The 18,581-nt window shown below is 36.8% G+C and overlaps 1 protein-coding gene and 1 long non-coding RNA gene across 2 annotated transcripts in view; both read left to right on the top strand.

Moving 5' to 3' along the window:
• The first annotated feature begins 1,573 nt into the window (after positions 1-1,573).
• On the top strand, positions 1,574-3,141 carry LOC103143020 (uncharacterized). Its single transcript, XR_476742.2, has 2 exons — positions 1,574-1,755; positions 1,923-3,141. It is a non-coding gene; the product is annotated as an uncharacterized LOC103143020 (long non-coding RNA).
• Positions 3,142-14,459: 11,318 nt separating this feature from the next.
• Positions 14,460-18,581, top strand: part of LOC103143019 (histamine H3 receptor-like) — a 9,001-nt gene continuing 4,879 nt past the window's right edge. The window contains exons 1-2 of the mRNA XM_007559381.2: positions 14,460-15,178; positions 15,628-15,794. Coding sequence (XP_007559443.1) covers positions 14,932-15,178; positions 15,628-15,794 — 414 coding nt within the window. The 5' untranslated portion in view covers positions 14,460-14,931. The remainder of the gene's footprint in view (positions 15,179-15,627; positions 15,795-18,581) is intronic.

Here is an 18,581-nt window from a genome sequence, read left to right as displayed (position 1 = left end):
AACATCAATTTATGATGAGTTCCACCCAACAAGCTCCCCTTTTGGAGTCTTGTCTTTGATTTGTTTTGATCTTATGGTGTGTCAAAATGTATATTTCTATCTTTAAAATAACTTTTTGGCAGTACTGCCCCCGTTTACATATTTAGAGATTGCAATTCTAAATGCTCCTGTTTAGACAGCATATTTTGAAAAAGAGGGTTAAGGTAGTAACAGATTCATACAAATAAATATACTGAAAAGGTACATTCTCTTCCACCATTGTTCATTTAAAAATACTGCTTTATATCATTTTACAGTCATAACTAAAAATCAGAATATGTGTTTCTCAAATTAAAAGAACCTTTTGAAATAAATTTTAATCAGGTATTAAACTTGCATAAGGCCTACATTTCTGTACTAAGCTGTTTTTTATTGCTCTAATGTAGTATTCTAATTTTAAATGTTGTGTTTTCATTAGCAGTAATTGGAAAATAATCATAATTTATTGAAGTAATGGCTTGAAAACATCAGTCTGTGTGCAAATATGCTATATGTTGTGTTTCACAAAGTGAATTGGTTACTGGAATAAAAAAAAACAATCAATAATATTCAAACTAATTGATCATGGCTTTAAATGAGATGTGCAACACTGTGATGAATATCAATTGATCCCTATCTTTTAAATTTATTTAATTGATAATGAAACATTGTCATGATGCTCGAGTGGTTGTTATGTTTTGTTTGTGTCTTGTCTCTTCGTTCTCTTCCGTTCCCGTTGTGCTTCCTTGCTGTGAGGGTGGAGCTACTCCTGCTGAGCATCAGACTCACCTGAGACCAATTATCCTCATCAAGCTTTCTTGCATAAAAATATTAATGATGGTCAATGATATGCTGGTAACTCAACCTGCGCTGCGGTTTAGGACTTTGTGTCGGTGTTTTTTTTTTTTTTTTGTGTGAAATCTGTTTAGATTTACATTTGTCTCTTATCCTGATTGTGGTTGATATCAACATTGCATTAGTTTCATGTATTCCTTACTTGCCTCCGTGATTGGAGTATCCCTTGCCATCCATTTCTGGTCTCACCACATTAACTCTGTCCTGTTCTCCAGGCCAGTGAGCTCAGGCTCACTGAGAGGGAAAGTGGAATTAAGGCAGGTGGAATCAGGTGGGTATGAAGGCCAGACCAGTGAGCTCAATTATCACCACCTATTGTGTCCATAATCTCAAGCAGCCCAGAATCCACAGCCTGTTTCCACAGTACTGACGTTCTCCAGATACTAATCTAAATTCAACTCTCCAGCTCATTCAGATTATTTTTTCCTTTGGTGTGCAATGATTAATGTTCACCCTTAGCCTGTTATTTAGAAGGGAAAAAACTGTAAAGTTAAATTATTCTGATATCCCTTCCTTCACTACATCTTCTAGCCCATGATCAAATTGCTTCCAGCTTCATCCAATTTGTGCCCAGTTTCAGTAAATCCATACATGTGGTAAAAAGAAAAACCCTGCTTGCTTAAAGAAACTGCCATGTTAATCTCTTCAGTGATAGATTTCCCCAAATGGGACTGCAACAAAACTTTCCTTCTCAGATCATCACACCCTAGTGTCTCTCTCTTTTTTTCCTCTTCTGACATGGAACAGCCAAACCATCATCATGTACCGCTGGAGGCTCAACCACAATATTGAGGATATAATTTAGCAAGCTCTCCATAGAGAACCGAGGGTGTTCTGGATCAGTTTGTTATGTGTCCAACCAGTTTGTCCTGCTATCCAAAGGTGAGCTGAACCACTACCACTGTTTTTTCTGATGACTCTTCCTAAAAAAAATGCATTGTCATTATGTCTTTCTTCTCCTTTGGTGCAGAAGTTCCTTTCTGCCACAGAAACCTCAAACCTCATTCATTACGTCTTCCTGGATGACTGTTTCCCTTTGTCTCTGACAGAGCTCCCCGAAGTATTATTTTCCACTCTCAGCGCTAAGGCTACGCTTGCATCAGTTTCCATCTTCAGACCAATGGACAAACTGAGTAGGAACCCAAAGCCCCCTAGCTATCGGTGATTGGTGCTTTCACCTACCCTGGTCCAAATTTGCACACCAGCTCTACATCTCTGCTGCCACTGGATACTCATCTTCCAAAGCTTCTTTGGGAGTCAGCCACTGATACTTTCATTGCCTAAAAGAGAGGACGCTGTCGTCCCTATGAATCTCAACATCCACAGAGCAGTTCTTTTTCCACAATATTTTATTGGAAAAGGGGTTTGGCCTCCAGCTAAGAGTTCTTCTATTCTTCTTCAAAACCTCTTCCACAATACGATGTACTTTGATCATCCCTCATTGTGGTTAGGTCACACATCAGTTATTACTTTATTGTTACTCTCTGTACCTCACAATTGAAATCTCACTTTGCAACCTTAGTTGGTTTCTAAACTTGCATGTAAATCATTTCTCTATATATATTGGTTTTGATTTTGAAACACCAAAGTCTAAGAAGTGAGTGCTATTTTAAAGGTTCTGTAGTAGCTTGGAATAAGACGATACAGTATATTCAGTTTCATACAGTTGGAGAAAAATTAGGACATCCCATTAAATGTTCAGTTCTTTTTTTCTTTATGTCTGGCAAATAAATTATTTAGCTTGAGGTAAGCACACACAAAATTCATTCCCCAAACTATGACATTTCCAGCTCCTTGTGTCACGCATTTCCTTAACACCAAATATTAAAATCCTGGTGTTCAAAGAATTCAGTTTTATTGGGTCCACAGAACATTATTCCACATGTCCAATACTCTTTCTGATAAACTTCAAATTGTTTTTCCTTTGAGAACATATCTTGCACACCACCCCCATAAGTTTAAGCTGTGCAGTCTCTTTTTGACTGTCTGCTTTTGTATTAAAAGTAGCAGGATTCATGATAAACCCGGTGCAGAAATCTTAAGAATTCTGGAAATCTTTATAAGTATATTGAATTTAGGCTATACGGATACCATGCTTGCATGATTAAAACCTGATTAAAATAACATTTTTTTCAATTTTATTAATAATTTAAACAACTTAAAATTTCACATCTTTTTAAAATAAGTCATGGTCATGCAGATGTCTGTCATAATTTGTTCCATGACTTTGTAAACAATGTCAAAATGTATTTAAAATTCTCAAAAAAATTTTGTTTTATCTTTTAGTTATGCAAACTGGTTTCTGTGTTATATCCCTGGCTTACTGGAAGACTGAAGGAGCACAACCTGGGCTCCTTCAAAAAGCAGCATGCCACATTCAGAATCATTTTCTGCACACAGAAACAGGAGCTCCTCCACCACCTCTTCAGTCTGCTCCTCATCTTTACCTTTTCGACCTTTCTTTTCTATTTGAAAAATGACTGATTTTCATAGCCTAACCGCAACTATTACAATGATAATGAGCCTAGCAATCAGTGGGCTATTTTTCACTGGTGCTGAAAATCACAGATAGAGAAATTATATTCATGATCAAAATAGGAGATAAATAGACCAAGGATGCCTAAAATTATGTTTTCTCTCATGAAATCTAGGTTTATTCATAGATTTCGGGTAACTGGAAATGCTAAAAATGGCGACATATCCTCATTTTTTAAATCCACAAAAACAATTGCATCATTGCAATGAATTTGTAAAACTTAAAAACTTATTTACAGAAATAAAAACATCTCTCTCTTTCTCTCTTTCTCTCTCTCTCTCTATCTCCCTCTCTCTCTCTCTGTCTCTTTCTCTGTCTCTCAAAAAATACATATACTTCTTTTATTAGTTTGCTTGAAAGAGAGCAACAACACTCTCCCATGTCTGGCCCTGCATCTCATCAGCATTTCTCTTTTATACAGAATATGTATAAAAGATGTCTGTACAAGTCCGTTTAACTTATACAGACATAGAGGCAAACAAAGGCAGAGAGAAAGGAGAAAAAATAAGGATACATCTGTGTGTGTAGTGGTATTGTGCATGTACTATATTTGGTTTGTTTACACGGTTTTTGACATTCCAATATTGGCACTTCAGATTCTATTCTCCTTGTTTTTCTTACACTTGTTTTTCTTCAACTCCTATGCATAAACTAATAATAAAAACCACTCTCCATATATGTCACCGTGTAAAAATTCTGATGTTCTTTTACTCATTACAACAAATAAAAAACTTACTATGCATTAATTAATTTCCATACATACGAGATGATTAAATTATTTTTGTGTTAGTCACTAAATCATTGATATATATATATGGATATCTGAGTGGGAAAACTACAATGTAACTAGTAATTACAAGCAATACTCAGGCCTTTAATAACAAAGTTATTAAAAGAATGCATCAATGTTGTTTTAATAAGAACCGTGATATGAAAATAAACGCAATAATATATCAACTTTATTCTTGTACGACTTTCATCTCGTAGTAGTACAACTTAGTATTGTACGACATTATTCTGATAATATTCTGAAATTTTTGTTGTATTATTTCATCTAATTATGTTTGCTGGAGATAGGCACCAGCACCCATCCCAACCCCACTGGGGACAAGGATGCACAGAAAATGGATGGATGGATTATTTTATCCAATTTCCCTTTGGGATCAATAAAATATTTTTTTAAAATTTGGATTTAATTTTGACTTAATTCTTGTACTACTTCCTTTTTCTAAGTGCAAAACAAATAATATCGTGTTTGAAAAATGTGTCTTTATCTATTGTGAACCACAGACGAATGGAGTATAATTATTTATGATTAAACTAATAACAGTCTGATTAGTGTTAGTTTGAGTTTGTTTGCTGTGGGAATAATTGACAGACTGAATCCAGAAGGTTTTCTTCAACAATAATACCAGTTATATAAAAATGCTTTGTTGCCGTAATTGCTTTGTGCTTCAGAATTTTATTTTGGGAGGGATTGGGAGAGCAATGACAGGTAACAAAAAAGAATAAAAGAAAATGCCTCAGTTACATTTATTTGGATTACTTACATTAACTGTGCTATGATTTTGTGAAAGCATTGTTTTTAAATATGGACTTTTTGTCCTGCTGGATAAATAAACTCACGTTAAAATAATAGATTTTTTTTTAAACACATGTTGATGTTATATTTTCAGGGTTAAATTTTGCAAATATTATGAAACATTCATTAATTGTAAGGCTTATCTGCACATCTTTTCAGAAAACCATGTTGTTTCACACTGCGGCTTGCGTGAATTTAACTTTTTCTCCGCTCTGTAAAACAAATCAAATTTAACTCCATGAAATTACATTTCTCCACACCCTAGTTGGGAGCATTTGCTGGAGCAATTCAGGTTTGTGGAACCTGTTACGATAATTCTGCCAGATTGATGGTAACATTAAATTGAAAGGGAAAACAACTGTGAATCGAACATGTTAGTCAAGAGTTATATCATCATTTTGCAAAAAAGTAGTCTGTTTTTTTGTTTTAAATGCCATTTCAGACATTCTGGGCTCTGTATGTATAAAACAGTGGCAACAAACATTATTTTAGGATATGAAGGTCAGTGGCTGTGTGTGGCTTTGAAGGGCTTGCTTCTAGCATTTAGGTCTCAGGAGGGATGAGCATATTTGTGAGGGAAAGGTGACGAGAGGGCACGCAGTAATGAGAGGCAGCTTCAAAGATAAGTTACATAGTCACCTGTAAAAAGACGAGGTATACCTCTCAGGCCTGCACTGACCAGAGTACTGTCAGTGCGGGATGCTAATGCACAATGAAGCTGCAGGAGGCAGACAAAAGATAAACATTTAATGGAGTAGATTCTGAGACTGTATGAAATTCACAAGCAGTGCCAGTGAAAGGCCACCATTTGTGTCTAAATGGACACGGCAGCATTAGCCAGTGATGGATTTACTCTCCAAGTCAGGATGTTTTATTATTTCGGTTTGTAAAGCAACGTGAGACAACTGATGGAGCTATAAAACAACCCAGCTTCCTGTGCCTTAACTCATTATGACTGCATAATCCATTTATGTAGAAGAACATTCAGATGATGGAAAGGGACATACATTCTATATCTCTGTATATATATATATATATATATACAGAATATATATATATATATATATATATATGTTTCAATCATTACTTGAGACATGAATCAAAGCGTATTCATCAAATCAGGTCTAGTGAGGCATGGAGGCACACTGGGCTAGTCTCTGCTAATTAGCATGGCAATTATCGTAAGCTGTCACAGTTTTTAAGCAAGGGGTGGACTGCGTGTGCTCCAAAGCATAATCCCCCACAAATTACAAGATAATGGAGGCAATGAGAGGCCACTGCTTCAAAGGGAATCAGGAGATAGAATCCCCAGCAGGGCCATTTTAGGGACAGACACAGAACTACATTGAATAAGAAAAAGGTAGGAGAAAATGAACAGTGTGTAGTCGCTTCTCATTGAGTGTGTCTGAGTAAAGTGAGTTTTTTTTTTTTTCATTTTTACTTTTTATTTTTTCAATTTTTTCCTCTGGTGAAGCAGTTTGCTCCATGGAGATCCTCTTTTAACAATGTGTATGTTTGTTTTCTTTAGTGAACAACGTCCCGAGTTTATTGTGGTCAGCAGTGGTTTTTGATATGAGAAACATGGCTCACCACCCGGGGTGCGATTGTGTCAAAAAGCAACAAAAGCTGTTAAGAAAAGGTTACAAGACATCTATTGCGTATTGTGATTTGAATGAAATGTGTAGAAAGTTACTGGTGTAACAGATCTGCCCGTTAGACCAGATCTGAGAGGAAGCCTCATTTTTCTAAATGGAGAGAGTCTCTTAGGTGGATTTTGTATTATCACTCAGTCCAGTTTTTTTTTTTCAGCTTTATTTTGAAACTCAGATTTAAAATTGCATACAGTTCTTTAAGTACAGCCACAAATTTTGAGCCAGGGTCAGACAATATTTTCGTAAGTGTCTCTAGTTTGAGATAAATTCATGATATGCTAAGAGGGACACTTTTGATGATTGGTCACTCACAAGATCAGTACAAATAGTTCTGTATTTTTTCACTCCATCTCCCACCATGTAAGGCTCAAACAAACCTACAGTTGTAAATTTAAATAGGCTGACATGGACAGCACTTACTGTCACTCATTATCTTTTGATACAGTTATGTTTCGAGTTTTCTGCAGATGCTGTTTACATTCCTCATCTCATTTGGATGACTGGTTTGCCTGCTTTTCCTGCTTCTTTCTTCTGCAAGACTTCTCCCTCAGTACTTTGCATCCCACTTTGCCTTGACCTTACCCAAGGTTTGAATAAAGAAGAATTCAGCTTTCAAGATGGTTTTTCCACCCCCTGCGTGCATTTGATCAGTTCCTAGACTGCTGTGGGAGGTCAAAAATTCGCCTGTGTAACTATCTTCTTCGAGAACTCTGCACAAGAAGGTCTTTCTTGTTATTTTAGTATTGAGAAAATATAGAAATGATTAGAATATCAAACAATGAGGAAAACAAATGGTTCTGTGTCTTTTTATGCAGTTTATTTAAATATCCGGTTTCACAAGCATATTGGTCAAACTTGGACTGAACATATCATTTGAAACACAGAAGGCTTTGTGAGATCTGTTTGTGAAAACGGGAATAAAAAGTTGATCTTGCTTGTGCCATCTTGGCTCATCTTGTGAATTGTACATTTGGTGGAGAAAGGGGGTGGCATTTATGTGAAAATCATGTCTACTTAGGATTTCTGTAGGCTATGGTGTTGTCTTTGCGTTTCGCCAAGAACCCCACCATGATATCAAATGCTGAACAGAAAGCTTGTTCAGATTAAAATTCACCAGACCAGATGAACATATTCTGAAATCATTAGAAGATGATGTCTTGTCAAGACAAAAGAAAAGATAATTGCAAAAACAAGAAAAAGAAAACACATTAGGGAAACAATTTATGCTGCCATCTTTTGTTTAATTTTGCTGCTATTTTAGCAATTCTTGTACTTCTTTCCTCTCCACATCAACAGATGATCTGCATCTCAATCTAACTGGGTACAAATGCCTGATATTAACTGCTCAACAATCAGAAGGGGTAATATTTGATCAGTCAGAGAACCACATTAGATCCCAGTCAGTTGCAAACATGAGCAGCATTTAAAATGACGTTCCATGGCAGCGCAGGAGCAGCAATAAATTGATCTGACAAAAATAGATTCTGACTGATAAAATAGTTGTGACAATAATTACTGGAGTGTTTGGCAAAACTGTGTATGCTCTCACATCTTTGATGGTAATGAGTTAAGCAAGCTGATTACTTTCGCTGTAATGAGCTGAAGATGCACATGTTTGTGCTTATTCCAAGCATCAGTGCTATTCTGTGTATTTATAGTTTTATCTATCAGGAACTTTTCTTATATTTCCAGCCACAGGTTTTGCCTGTTTCTCTTATTGTATTAAAAATTTCCCCGCCAAAATCTTCCAGCTCTTCTTGGGGGATCTCAAAGCGTTCCCAAAGTCAGACGGGAAATACATATTCCCTCCAGGAAGATCTAGGTCTTCCCCAATGTGACCTCCCAGTGAGACATGCCAAAGGGAGCATCTGATACCAAAACACCTTAAATGACTCTTACTATCCCCACATATGAAGAACCTCCTCTTCATTATTGGCATGTAGAATTTTTTTTTTAGATTTTTATGGACTTTGATACTTTTGACATTTATGCAAACCTTTTCTTTACCAGGATTAAGATTGTAGCACACTATTGAAAAACGTGACTGTATACCTACAGTTTGGAAAAGAAGGTCCTGAGTTCAAATCTCAAACTGACGGCCTTCCTGCATGGAGTTTGCATGTTCACTCCCTGTGAACGCAGGGCTTCGCTCCAGGTACTCAGGTTTCCTTCCTCACTCCAAAAACCATGGATCTAATCTGTCCTTTGGTGTGTGTGAGTGAGTGGATGCATGATTGCTCGTCCAGTGTGTCTCTCTGTTGCCTCGTGGTGAATTGGCAGTGTATCCAGGATGCACTCCAGCTCTCTTCCAGTGACTGTTGAAAATAAATACCATTCATATTTTGATGTAAATATATACTAATTGCACTATTAGAAATATTTTCCCTGACTAAAAATGCCATTGTCCCCATTTTATACTCATCCTTATTCCTGAAGGAATGTATAAGACTAAGGAGGATTTTAAAACCTACTTTGGTGAGTATAAGTGAATATATAATTTTTGGTAGTACTTTTTTTATTCATTTTCTAGATTTGGCATACCAGGTCAAAAATATGAAAGTGAAGCCTGCAGCACTTAATGGAACATGGGCCGCAGACTTCACAATGTCAAATTAAATGGTTTTCACTTCAGTTGCGGATCATAACAAATCCTTTGTTTTAGTTCTCTCATATTCATTGTCTCTCTGTCTTCAAATATAACCTCATGGCTACATTGTTTTTGAGTGCTTTTTTTTAAGTAATAATAGCTCAGAAAACTGTCAAAAGATGACAAAGCTCTTGCATTTGAAGAACACTATTCAAAAATGAGAGTAGTAACTCAATCTAATCATGCAAAATGGATAAGATGTTTTAGGATCTACAATTATCTCTTAACATTTGAGAGGAAACTTGAACAATCTAATCTTAGCCACCTTATTTACATCACAATAAGCTAAAGAGATCTTACAGCTTCAAAGTAGATTGACAGCTAAAACTGAGTTGACATATTTATATTTTGTCAAAGATAATTTGCGGTTGCAGTGGGAATATTTAGGGCAAGGTGAAGCTTGAATTGATTTGATTAAAATAAATAAATAAATAAATAAAAATGAAATAAAGACATTTGGGTGAGGGGCAAATCTGTAGAGGTAATTACCCAGCCAGGAGCTTTGGAGGGTGAGATGAAAAATTTAACAAGTGAACAAATACTGTCATGATGAGGCACACCCACAGCATGTCAATGAGCTTCTATGGTTCTCCAACATCAAGTAAATGCCAACACTCTTCCTCTCACAAACAGCTCTGCCAAACAGGTTGTTGAGCGGCCCAATGATGAGTTCAATAAAAGTGATCCGGTTTTATTATGTAAACTGTGACGTTTCTGAAGGCCAGGACTACCAAGGGATATCTCTCTTTTATTCAAATGGAAGTAAACACAGGTTTAACATGTTCATGCTGTATTTTCCTGAGGTTTTATTTATTTAAATAAAATATGTGTGAGTGCGCAGAAGTTGGAGATATTTAATGACGTGGTAATGTTTTTTTTTTTTACTTCATGCCATGAAGCCTAAAAATGTTTTTTTTTTTTTTTTTTGCTTCCCCCTGCTGTGAGATCATTGTCTGGAGGCCTGCTTGGCTTGCTTCATCCCGTTCATTTAACTCTGCTGTGTAGGTGGAGTTGGCTTTCTCTCGCTGCTGTAAACACCCGCGGCTCATGAACTCGTGTCGCTTTTGACACATAAAAAGACTGGCAAAGCAAACCCTCACAACCAGATTGTCAGCTCATGGTTTTTGTAACTTGGCCAAACCTATTTCTGAAAAATTCCTCAAAGCCTGTTTTCCCTACCTGTGATTTCCTTTTGCATCTTGCAGATTTGTGTAAAAGGTCTTCCATGAACAGGAAACAGTGCTCACTATTGAAAACCGTGGACAGAACATTGGGCTCATATGTTCTGTCCAACTGAGTCGGTATTTTTAAAAAAACAATTACAGTTATAAGTCTTTTGGGGTACATGTCGACCATCTTTGTACAAATTGAGATGGAAATTGTTGCTACTTTTTCTTTGCAAAATAGCAAGCTCAGTCATAGGGGCTTACAGCATCTATGAACCTCAATTTTTAAGCTTTGCTATTACTGGATTTTAGTCTGGAATTTAACTAGGCCACTTTAGCACATGTGTATGGAGAGACCTAAACTATTTATTTGCAGCTCGGGCTGCAGTATTGGAAAGGATGTCTCCCTTTCCATCCATTTCATAATCATTTGTTAAAATCCCACAAAAATCTTCAGAAGTTTGTAATTATGCTCTTTCAAAATAAATTTGAGAAAGTTCAAGAGAGAGTACCTTGCAAAGCACTGTCATCTGGATCCCTTCTGGACCGTCTAGAAGGGCTCCAGATCCACATGGAGCTTTGCTGCTACCCAGAATACTCACTTGTGAGACTCATCACCTCACAGTAACATCTTTTGGATTGGTCTTCTCTTGCCTATTGCACAAAAATAACAATATAATCACTTTCAATTTGACATTCATTTTCCCTCTCTCATCCTTTTATCTTCTCTGACAGACAAATGTTCCAGCTTGTGAATTCTTGGCCTTGCATTTAGCTGTTCTGTTTTCCCTCAGTCTGTGAAAATGAATAATTTTACATTACCAGTAAAACAATGTTTCACTGTCTACTATTTTGGTTACCTTAAAAGTTCTGATATAGTAACCTTTGTATTGGTCTTACTGCCCATTAAAATTACCGAATGTATGTCATAACCTCTGTGGTGGACTGGTGACCAATCCAGGGTGAACCCTGCCTCTCACCGCTCGAGACTCCGCAAGGATAAGTGTGGTCAGATAACGGATGGACGCATTAATGTCATAGCTTTTTATAACAATCTGATCCTCACCAGGCTTCACATATTCAAAGAAATACCAAAATGTAAAGCAAGACTTTGGACAAAATATTGTGATGAAAGGTCAGGACAGTGTGAAAGGGGAACTGAAAGAACAAAGGTCAATATATTCATTGAGAGGGTTTGGTCGTCTAGACGTTCTAGCTTTTGTCGCTAAGTTGCTGAACCAAGCTGAAAAACGCCTGTGCAATGTGATAAAGAGTCATTATTACGGCATTCCAAAACAGAGTTTGTTTAAGATTAAATTATTTGTTAACGGTAGTTTATTTAGAAATGAAAATCATTAAAAAATAACAATGAATGAATGGCAAAAATGGGTCGAAGAAAAAACGGTGACGTTAGAATGAAGCAACGCTAAAATCCAATTTTTCTGTGACAGCTGTTTCCAGTTTTTTTAAATATACATTTTCAAAGGAATTATTCATATCAACCCTCAACTTCAAAGCGGAACCTGTCAGAGTCAACTGAAAAATAGGTTTCACTGATCTTTGTCACTTACTTTATATTAATACAGTTATAGAGAAACATGTGAGGAATCTTGTTTTACTTTTTTTCTACCCTGTACCAAGTCTATACGCAACAAACATTTTTATAAGAGTAGATCTATATGATTTTTGTTTTAGAGTAGGGCTGGATTTACAGAAGCTGCCAGAACATGCGTCGTGATCTTTGAAGAAACCACTTCAAAGCTTTTGTCAATTGGCGACTTAAGACGTGCACCGGATAGGTTATGGGTGAATTTTTACCGTGATTACTGTAGACGGGAAGCCATACGCACAGTATGATAGCATCTGTGCTCCAAGCCAGCACCCAAACACAAACACTCGAGCAGCGGAGTGGCAGAGAGCCACAGCAGGGCTCGGTATAATTGGCAGCACTAGAGCCTTTGTGGATCCTCCGTGACACAGCTTTGTTTCTGAGTGCCCTCGACATTTAAATAAGTCTCTGCTTTTGGATATTCAGATCCACAGGCTGCACCTGTTCAACTGATTGTTTCCCCCAAAACCGATTCTGTTTAATATGTATGTGCTACTTTATCCTATTTCACACTAGAACGAAATTGTTATTGGAAGATGAATAGAAGTTCTCCACCGGAGACGGATTTCACCAGGAAGAAAATAATTTATTAAAGTGCAGTTGCTACACTTAATTGCATGATCTTTGGTTTGACATAGACATTGGGCTGGAATAACCTACCTATTACTTATGACATTTAAGAATCTGTCGCAATTTTTTTTAAAAGAGGTTATATTTTGCACATAACAGAGAGCAAAATGTCAAAAAAAAAAAAAAAATTCCTAATTTTGTCAAATGTTATTACCATCACGGCTCAGTCGTTTTCCGTGACATCAACAAATACAAATTATGTATTTGAATTAAAAAGAAACATTGGGGGGGGGATTTCACATTTTATTATCCTGTTTTAGAGCCAGTCAGAACCTTAGAATCGAAATAACCTATTTTGCTTTGAATTAATATTTTTGAAGGTACTGCAATAAAATAATCAGTTCAGGTTATCATTTATGTGTTCTCAGTGAGGCAAAAGGCCCAGTGTGGATCAAACAGCACAGCAAAGTCATTTGTGATAAACTTACAGAATCTTATATTTTTGAAAACACCGTGCTTCCCCAAATCTGACACAAATAAAGGTTCTGAATTCAGATGAGTTACATAAATTTATGATTTTTAATACAGAAATATAAAGTTTTTTAGTTTCCACTTTTCACTTTTCTGAAAAGTTAACTGTCTGTGGTTGTCTGTCTTGAAAGTTGACCATTCCAGTGGGTGGAAATTTTCAGACAAAGCAAGAGTTGTTAGAGACCATTAAAGTTTTCTTTTTCTTTTAGAGTTGACATACATCATAAATTACTGCTGCATCGTACTGAAACATCATTCACCTTAGTACGCACAAATATTTAAAGTGCTTTTTTAACCACTGAGCAACAGAGAACAGATAACAAAATGTCTGACTGTTCTTGTTCAACAGTAAGTTAATACAAGAAATGTGACACTTGTTGCCCATATCCTGGGTCTGGTTGCTGGTGTAACTGTTGAAGGACTGACTGGGTGCAGTCCACTCCCAAAAGCTCTTAAATGAGATTTATTTGTATAATTTTTCAAGCCAGCAGGTGTCCCTGTTGTGTGTGCTCATTTTTCTACTGAACTTTTTCCTTCCACTCAACCTTAATTTTATACATGCTTTCATACAACACAATCAGCCAGGTTCTTTAGCAATAACCTTTTGCAGTTTTCCCTCCCTTTGGACTGTTTGACTGTTGAGGAACTGCCTTTATGTAAGAAATGAAACCACATGAGTTGTACTTTTTGAATTCACTTTCTGAAATCGACTGTTGAGTAATATTAACATTTATTGAGATACAGGCAAAATCCTGAATTACTTCATCCGTAAATACTTTCAATAACATACAGAAGTTTCACCTTTGAATGAATTACTGAAATAAACTTTTGTAATATTCAAATTTATTGACACAAACCTGTATTGCAAAAGGCAGTATAAAAAAATGAGGGTTAGGTGTTATTATTTTTCTGACGTGGGAACTTTATTCTTATTATACATTAAACTCTATTCTTTGATGACTTGAAACAAATTATCCATGCACTTTTTTTTAAATATAGCTACCTAATAAGCTAATACTTCCCAGGTTGAGTATCTTATAACTTGTGTTCTATGAGCATTTGTTCTAATTCAAACAACATAAAAAAATGGATTTCCTGTGCCGTGGTAACCATCCGTCTCATACCCCATGTACTACAGGAGAGAACAAATGTGTGTCTGCGAATCAAATATGAAGATTTTCATCAAGGGAAATATGTCTGAGTTAAACAGTGGAACATCCCGCTGTGTTGATTCACATCATGAGGCTGACATTTGAATAAAACAGATTAGGCACTTTGGGGTGTTCACTGTGCTGAAATGCCAGTATCAGTGGACAATGACACTGTTTTGTATGATTCTTCTTAACACAGCCATATTTATGTTTGTGCTTAAGGGGATAATATTTATCCTTAAAAGCAACGCTAACATTCGGGGGATTACAGAGCTGGATTTCCGGTACTGATTCCGCTGAAAAGCAACAATATTTCCGCATGAGTGGCAAAGGGTGCCATTTAATGCCACCCTGTCACTCCAAATCGTCCAGAGGTGTTGCTCCCAAACCTGCGTAAACTTCATCAGGTATCCAGGCATGCGTTATGGAAGCGCGTCTTGCGCTCTCTCGTGGATATTTCTGAGCACAGTGCTCAGTTTCGTCGGGAAGCCCGGAGCTTTCGGAGCACATATGGGGGTGTTGATCGCAGTTTTCGTCCGCCAGGCACCTGTTGCTGGTTTATTATTTTCGTTGGCACTTGCCTGTTAAGGATTCTAACCACTCACGTCTCCACCATGTCGGAGGAACACACTGATTCCAACTCCAGCGGGTACTATTTTGACAATCCCTCAACGCGAATCCAGAGCAGCTTCGTGTTCTCAGGACCCATCTTTGTCATTCTGATGGTGATGATGGTGACTTTGGTCGTGGTGATAGTTCTGGGTAACGCGCTGGTCATTTTGGCTTTTAAGGTGGACAAGAGTTTGAGGAGACAGTGCAATTACTACTTCCTGAATTTGGCAATCTCAGATTTTCTAGTAGGTGAGTTCAATCTTCTAATCTTCCTAAGTAGAGGATGTAATAAGAAAATACTAAACTTTTACGGTTTCTTACATGGACGCTACATGTGTGTACTTTTCCTTAGCCTGCCAAATGAAGTTCTGGAATCCTCTCAATTGGTTACGTCCCTCAAATCAGTCCAGTGTTCCCCAGTTTTATCCAGTCATTGTCTACTGCTGGGTGGATGGAGGGAAGGAATTAAAAATTGACATATTTAGACACTAATAGTTCCTGAGGTTATTTTAGCAATAAAAAAGCCTTCTGCTGCTATGATATTTTTATTCTATGAATTTTGAAAATTTATGTTTTGCTGTAAAGTGACATAAATACATTTATATCAATATGTTACATGTTACAAAGTGCTTTAAAAAAGAGCATATTATACTGTCAGGCCTTATGCTTTGGTTCTATTCTTCATCAATTTTGTGTAGGGGCGTTCTGTATCCCCGTCTATATCCCCTACATCCTGACAGGCAGGTGGACGCTGGGTCGAGGGCTGTGCAAGCTGTGGCTGGTCACGGACTATCTCCTCTGCTCGGCATCTGTCTTCAGCATTGTGCTCATCAGCTATGACCGTTTCCTCTCTGTCACCAGAGCGGTGAGTGGAACATGCTGTTCCTAAATATTTTAGAGTCAGCCAGGTGAATTTCAGCATCTGGCAGCCCACATGGATGATTTAAAGTCGACCTAAAAAGTCTACACAGTCTAGGTTTTTTGTGAAAAATGAGACCACAATAAGTCATTTCAAAACTTTTTTTTTTTACATTTAATGAGATACAATTCAGATGCAAAACAAATAATTCCAGGTGGAGGACTTCTATTTATCTTTTATTTTGCCAGGAAAAACCCCACCACAGAGATTAAAAACCTCAATCTCATTGAGAGGTTCCAGTGAACAAAGGTGATCTTATTGAACAAAGGTACCAGTCAGCAGAAGGGTGCTGAAAATAACAACAGCACATTATCTATTTACCAAATCTCTGTGAAGACAATCATCCATAACTGGAAAAAATATGGGACAAGAAGGTGACACTAGAAACCTGGAAAATTTCTTCAAACTGAAGGAAAAACTAGATAACTGGTAAGAGAGGCTGCCAAAATGACAACAGCAACTTTGAAGAAGCTGTAGGACTATAAAACCAATGTCTTTTCTTTCAAAGAATACATCCTTGGTTGGCTGAAATCTCCTGAAACCTTGTAGATATAATTTTTTTTAAATTTTCTGATACACCAAAAGTTAAACTTTTGGCCTCAATTTATTTGCCACACAAACCACACTGACCATGCAATATATGCACAGTGAAAAGTGGTGAGACTGTTTTGTTTTTCTTTAATCAAGAGGGATGAAATTATGAAAATGTGCCAGTCATTGAATATAATATTTTTTTTTAAAAAAGCATATTTTTGGAATGGCTCAGTAAAAGTCTAGACAGGGTAACCAGAAAAGATATCATTACAATTTTAAGCATCTGCACAACTTTGCCAATGACTGATGACAGTTTTGACTGCAGGGGCTCAATGTTTAATAGAGAGGCATAGCAATATAATTAAGTTTGAGGTATATTTATTTTAAAGCTGCAGGTCATGTGTACACCAACATGCAGTGGAAACAACTGACTGTCATACCTAGTTTACCGAGAGGGATTGATAGAAAAAAACATGAAATCGAGCAACCAGAAAACAATAAATAAACAAACTAGACACCAACAACAATAAACACATAAATATTCCATCAATACAAACTGAACAAATCTTAAGTCAAACAAAAGAATTAACCAAATGTAGCTTTTAGGCCCCACCGTGTTGAGGAGCCAAACCAGGTATAGATGAGTGTGGAGCTTTTTCCACTTTACAGCAGCACTGTAAAACTGTGCTGCTGGAACATCTTTGTTTTTTTACTGTTTCATCTGAACAAATGTGTTTCTTCAGTTGAAATATAAAGAATATATGTCACTTTAAAGGCAAAGAAGGTTTCAAAATCCTCTTATCGCCGTCTTATTTTCCACATTACAGAAACCCACACTTTTCATTGGGCTGTGTATGCTTTTCTGTCAGCCGTCTTATGAGGAAGAAAATAACCAGGGAGAAAGTCAAACCAGAACTGACTTTGTGTCCCAACTTCTCTAAAATATAAAAACATCTTCTTAAAGAGGTTCACTTTACCTGTTCAGACCCAATATAAATCTTTTGATCAGAATATTCATAGCTTGTGTGCAATGTTTTTTTTTATTATTATGTCTGACGTGACTCAAAGACCAGTGGTTGGGGCACGCATCCTCCCAAACGTGTCCATCTGTGAAGGTTAATAACTCCTGACCCTTTCAGGCCTGGTGCCACCACTAATTATAGTTATTCCCTCATGACGAAAATAGAAAAGTCAGATTATGACTTTGGGAAAGATTGGCCTTCGGAAATAAACACAAACATGACAAATCATTGTCAATGGCCTCTAATTTTTCATTTCAAAACTTAAAAATTTTTCTTTACATATTTGTTCTGTCACCCACGTTTTATCCATATATATATGCAATAAAATATGCATATATTTTTAAGCCTTTCACCTCCGGTAGCTTCTTCTTCTGCACCTTTTGGACATGCGTAACCCGGCTGACTGTATCCTATTTACCTCTGTGACAACTCAAAAGGTGGGATGATGCTTGGCACAGGAGACAAAGAGAGTGCTCTGTCTCCTTTCAGAGGCAAACACTTAACATCAGAGCAATGAATACAAATAACACCAGAGAGAGAGTGAGCCTCTTCTTTAATTAGACAGCTTTGATCATGGAGGTCCTCCTCCGTACCATGGTCCCTCCAACCTGGAGAGATCAATCGCTGCAGGCACAGGCCGCCTGCAGCCGACCAACATTTTCCTAAAAGCATTTCTCTCTGAACATTGGGAGACAAAGGGCTGTCAGCAGTCAGACACAGTTTGTCTTTGAAAAGAAAAGGTGGAGTCAGACGACACACAGCTGGCATGAGAGAGAGAGCTGTCAAAATCTCACAGCTTTGGAGAGGAAACATCTTTTGGTTGTTAGTTTCATCGATGGAATGAGTTAATAGTAATTTGACAGGATTATTAGACATGTCTTTAATTGATTTTTAAGGTTTGGAGCATTGCAAAAGAAATATTTCCAAATTTTCCAAAATTTCAACCACAATGTTAGATGTAATTTATTGGGATTTTTTATTACTATTTTTGTAAAAGGCCCAATGCAAAGTAGAGCATAATTTTTAAAAGAAGGAATTTTTAAAAGAAGGACCAAGGACTTGAGTAAATAGTTTGATTTACATCCATCTATCTATCTATCTATCTATCTATCTATCTATCTATCTATCTATCTATCTATCTATCTATCTATCTATCTATCTATCTATCTATCTATCT

This window comes from Poecilia formosa, unplaced genomic scaffold (assembly GCF_000485575.1).
Source record: "Poecilia formosa unplaced genomic scaffold, Poecilia_formosa-5.1.2 Scaffold104, whole genome shotgun sequence".
Lineage (NCBI taxonomy): Eukaryota > Metazoa > Chordata > Actinopteri > Cyprinodontiformes > Poeciliidae > Poecilia > Poecilia formosa.
The sequence above is the reverse complement of the archived record's forward strand: the minus strand, read 5'-3'. Positions and strand labels throughout refer to the sequence as shown.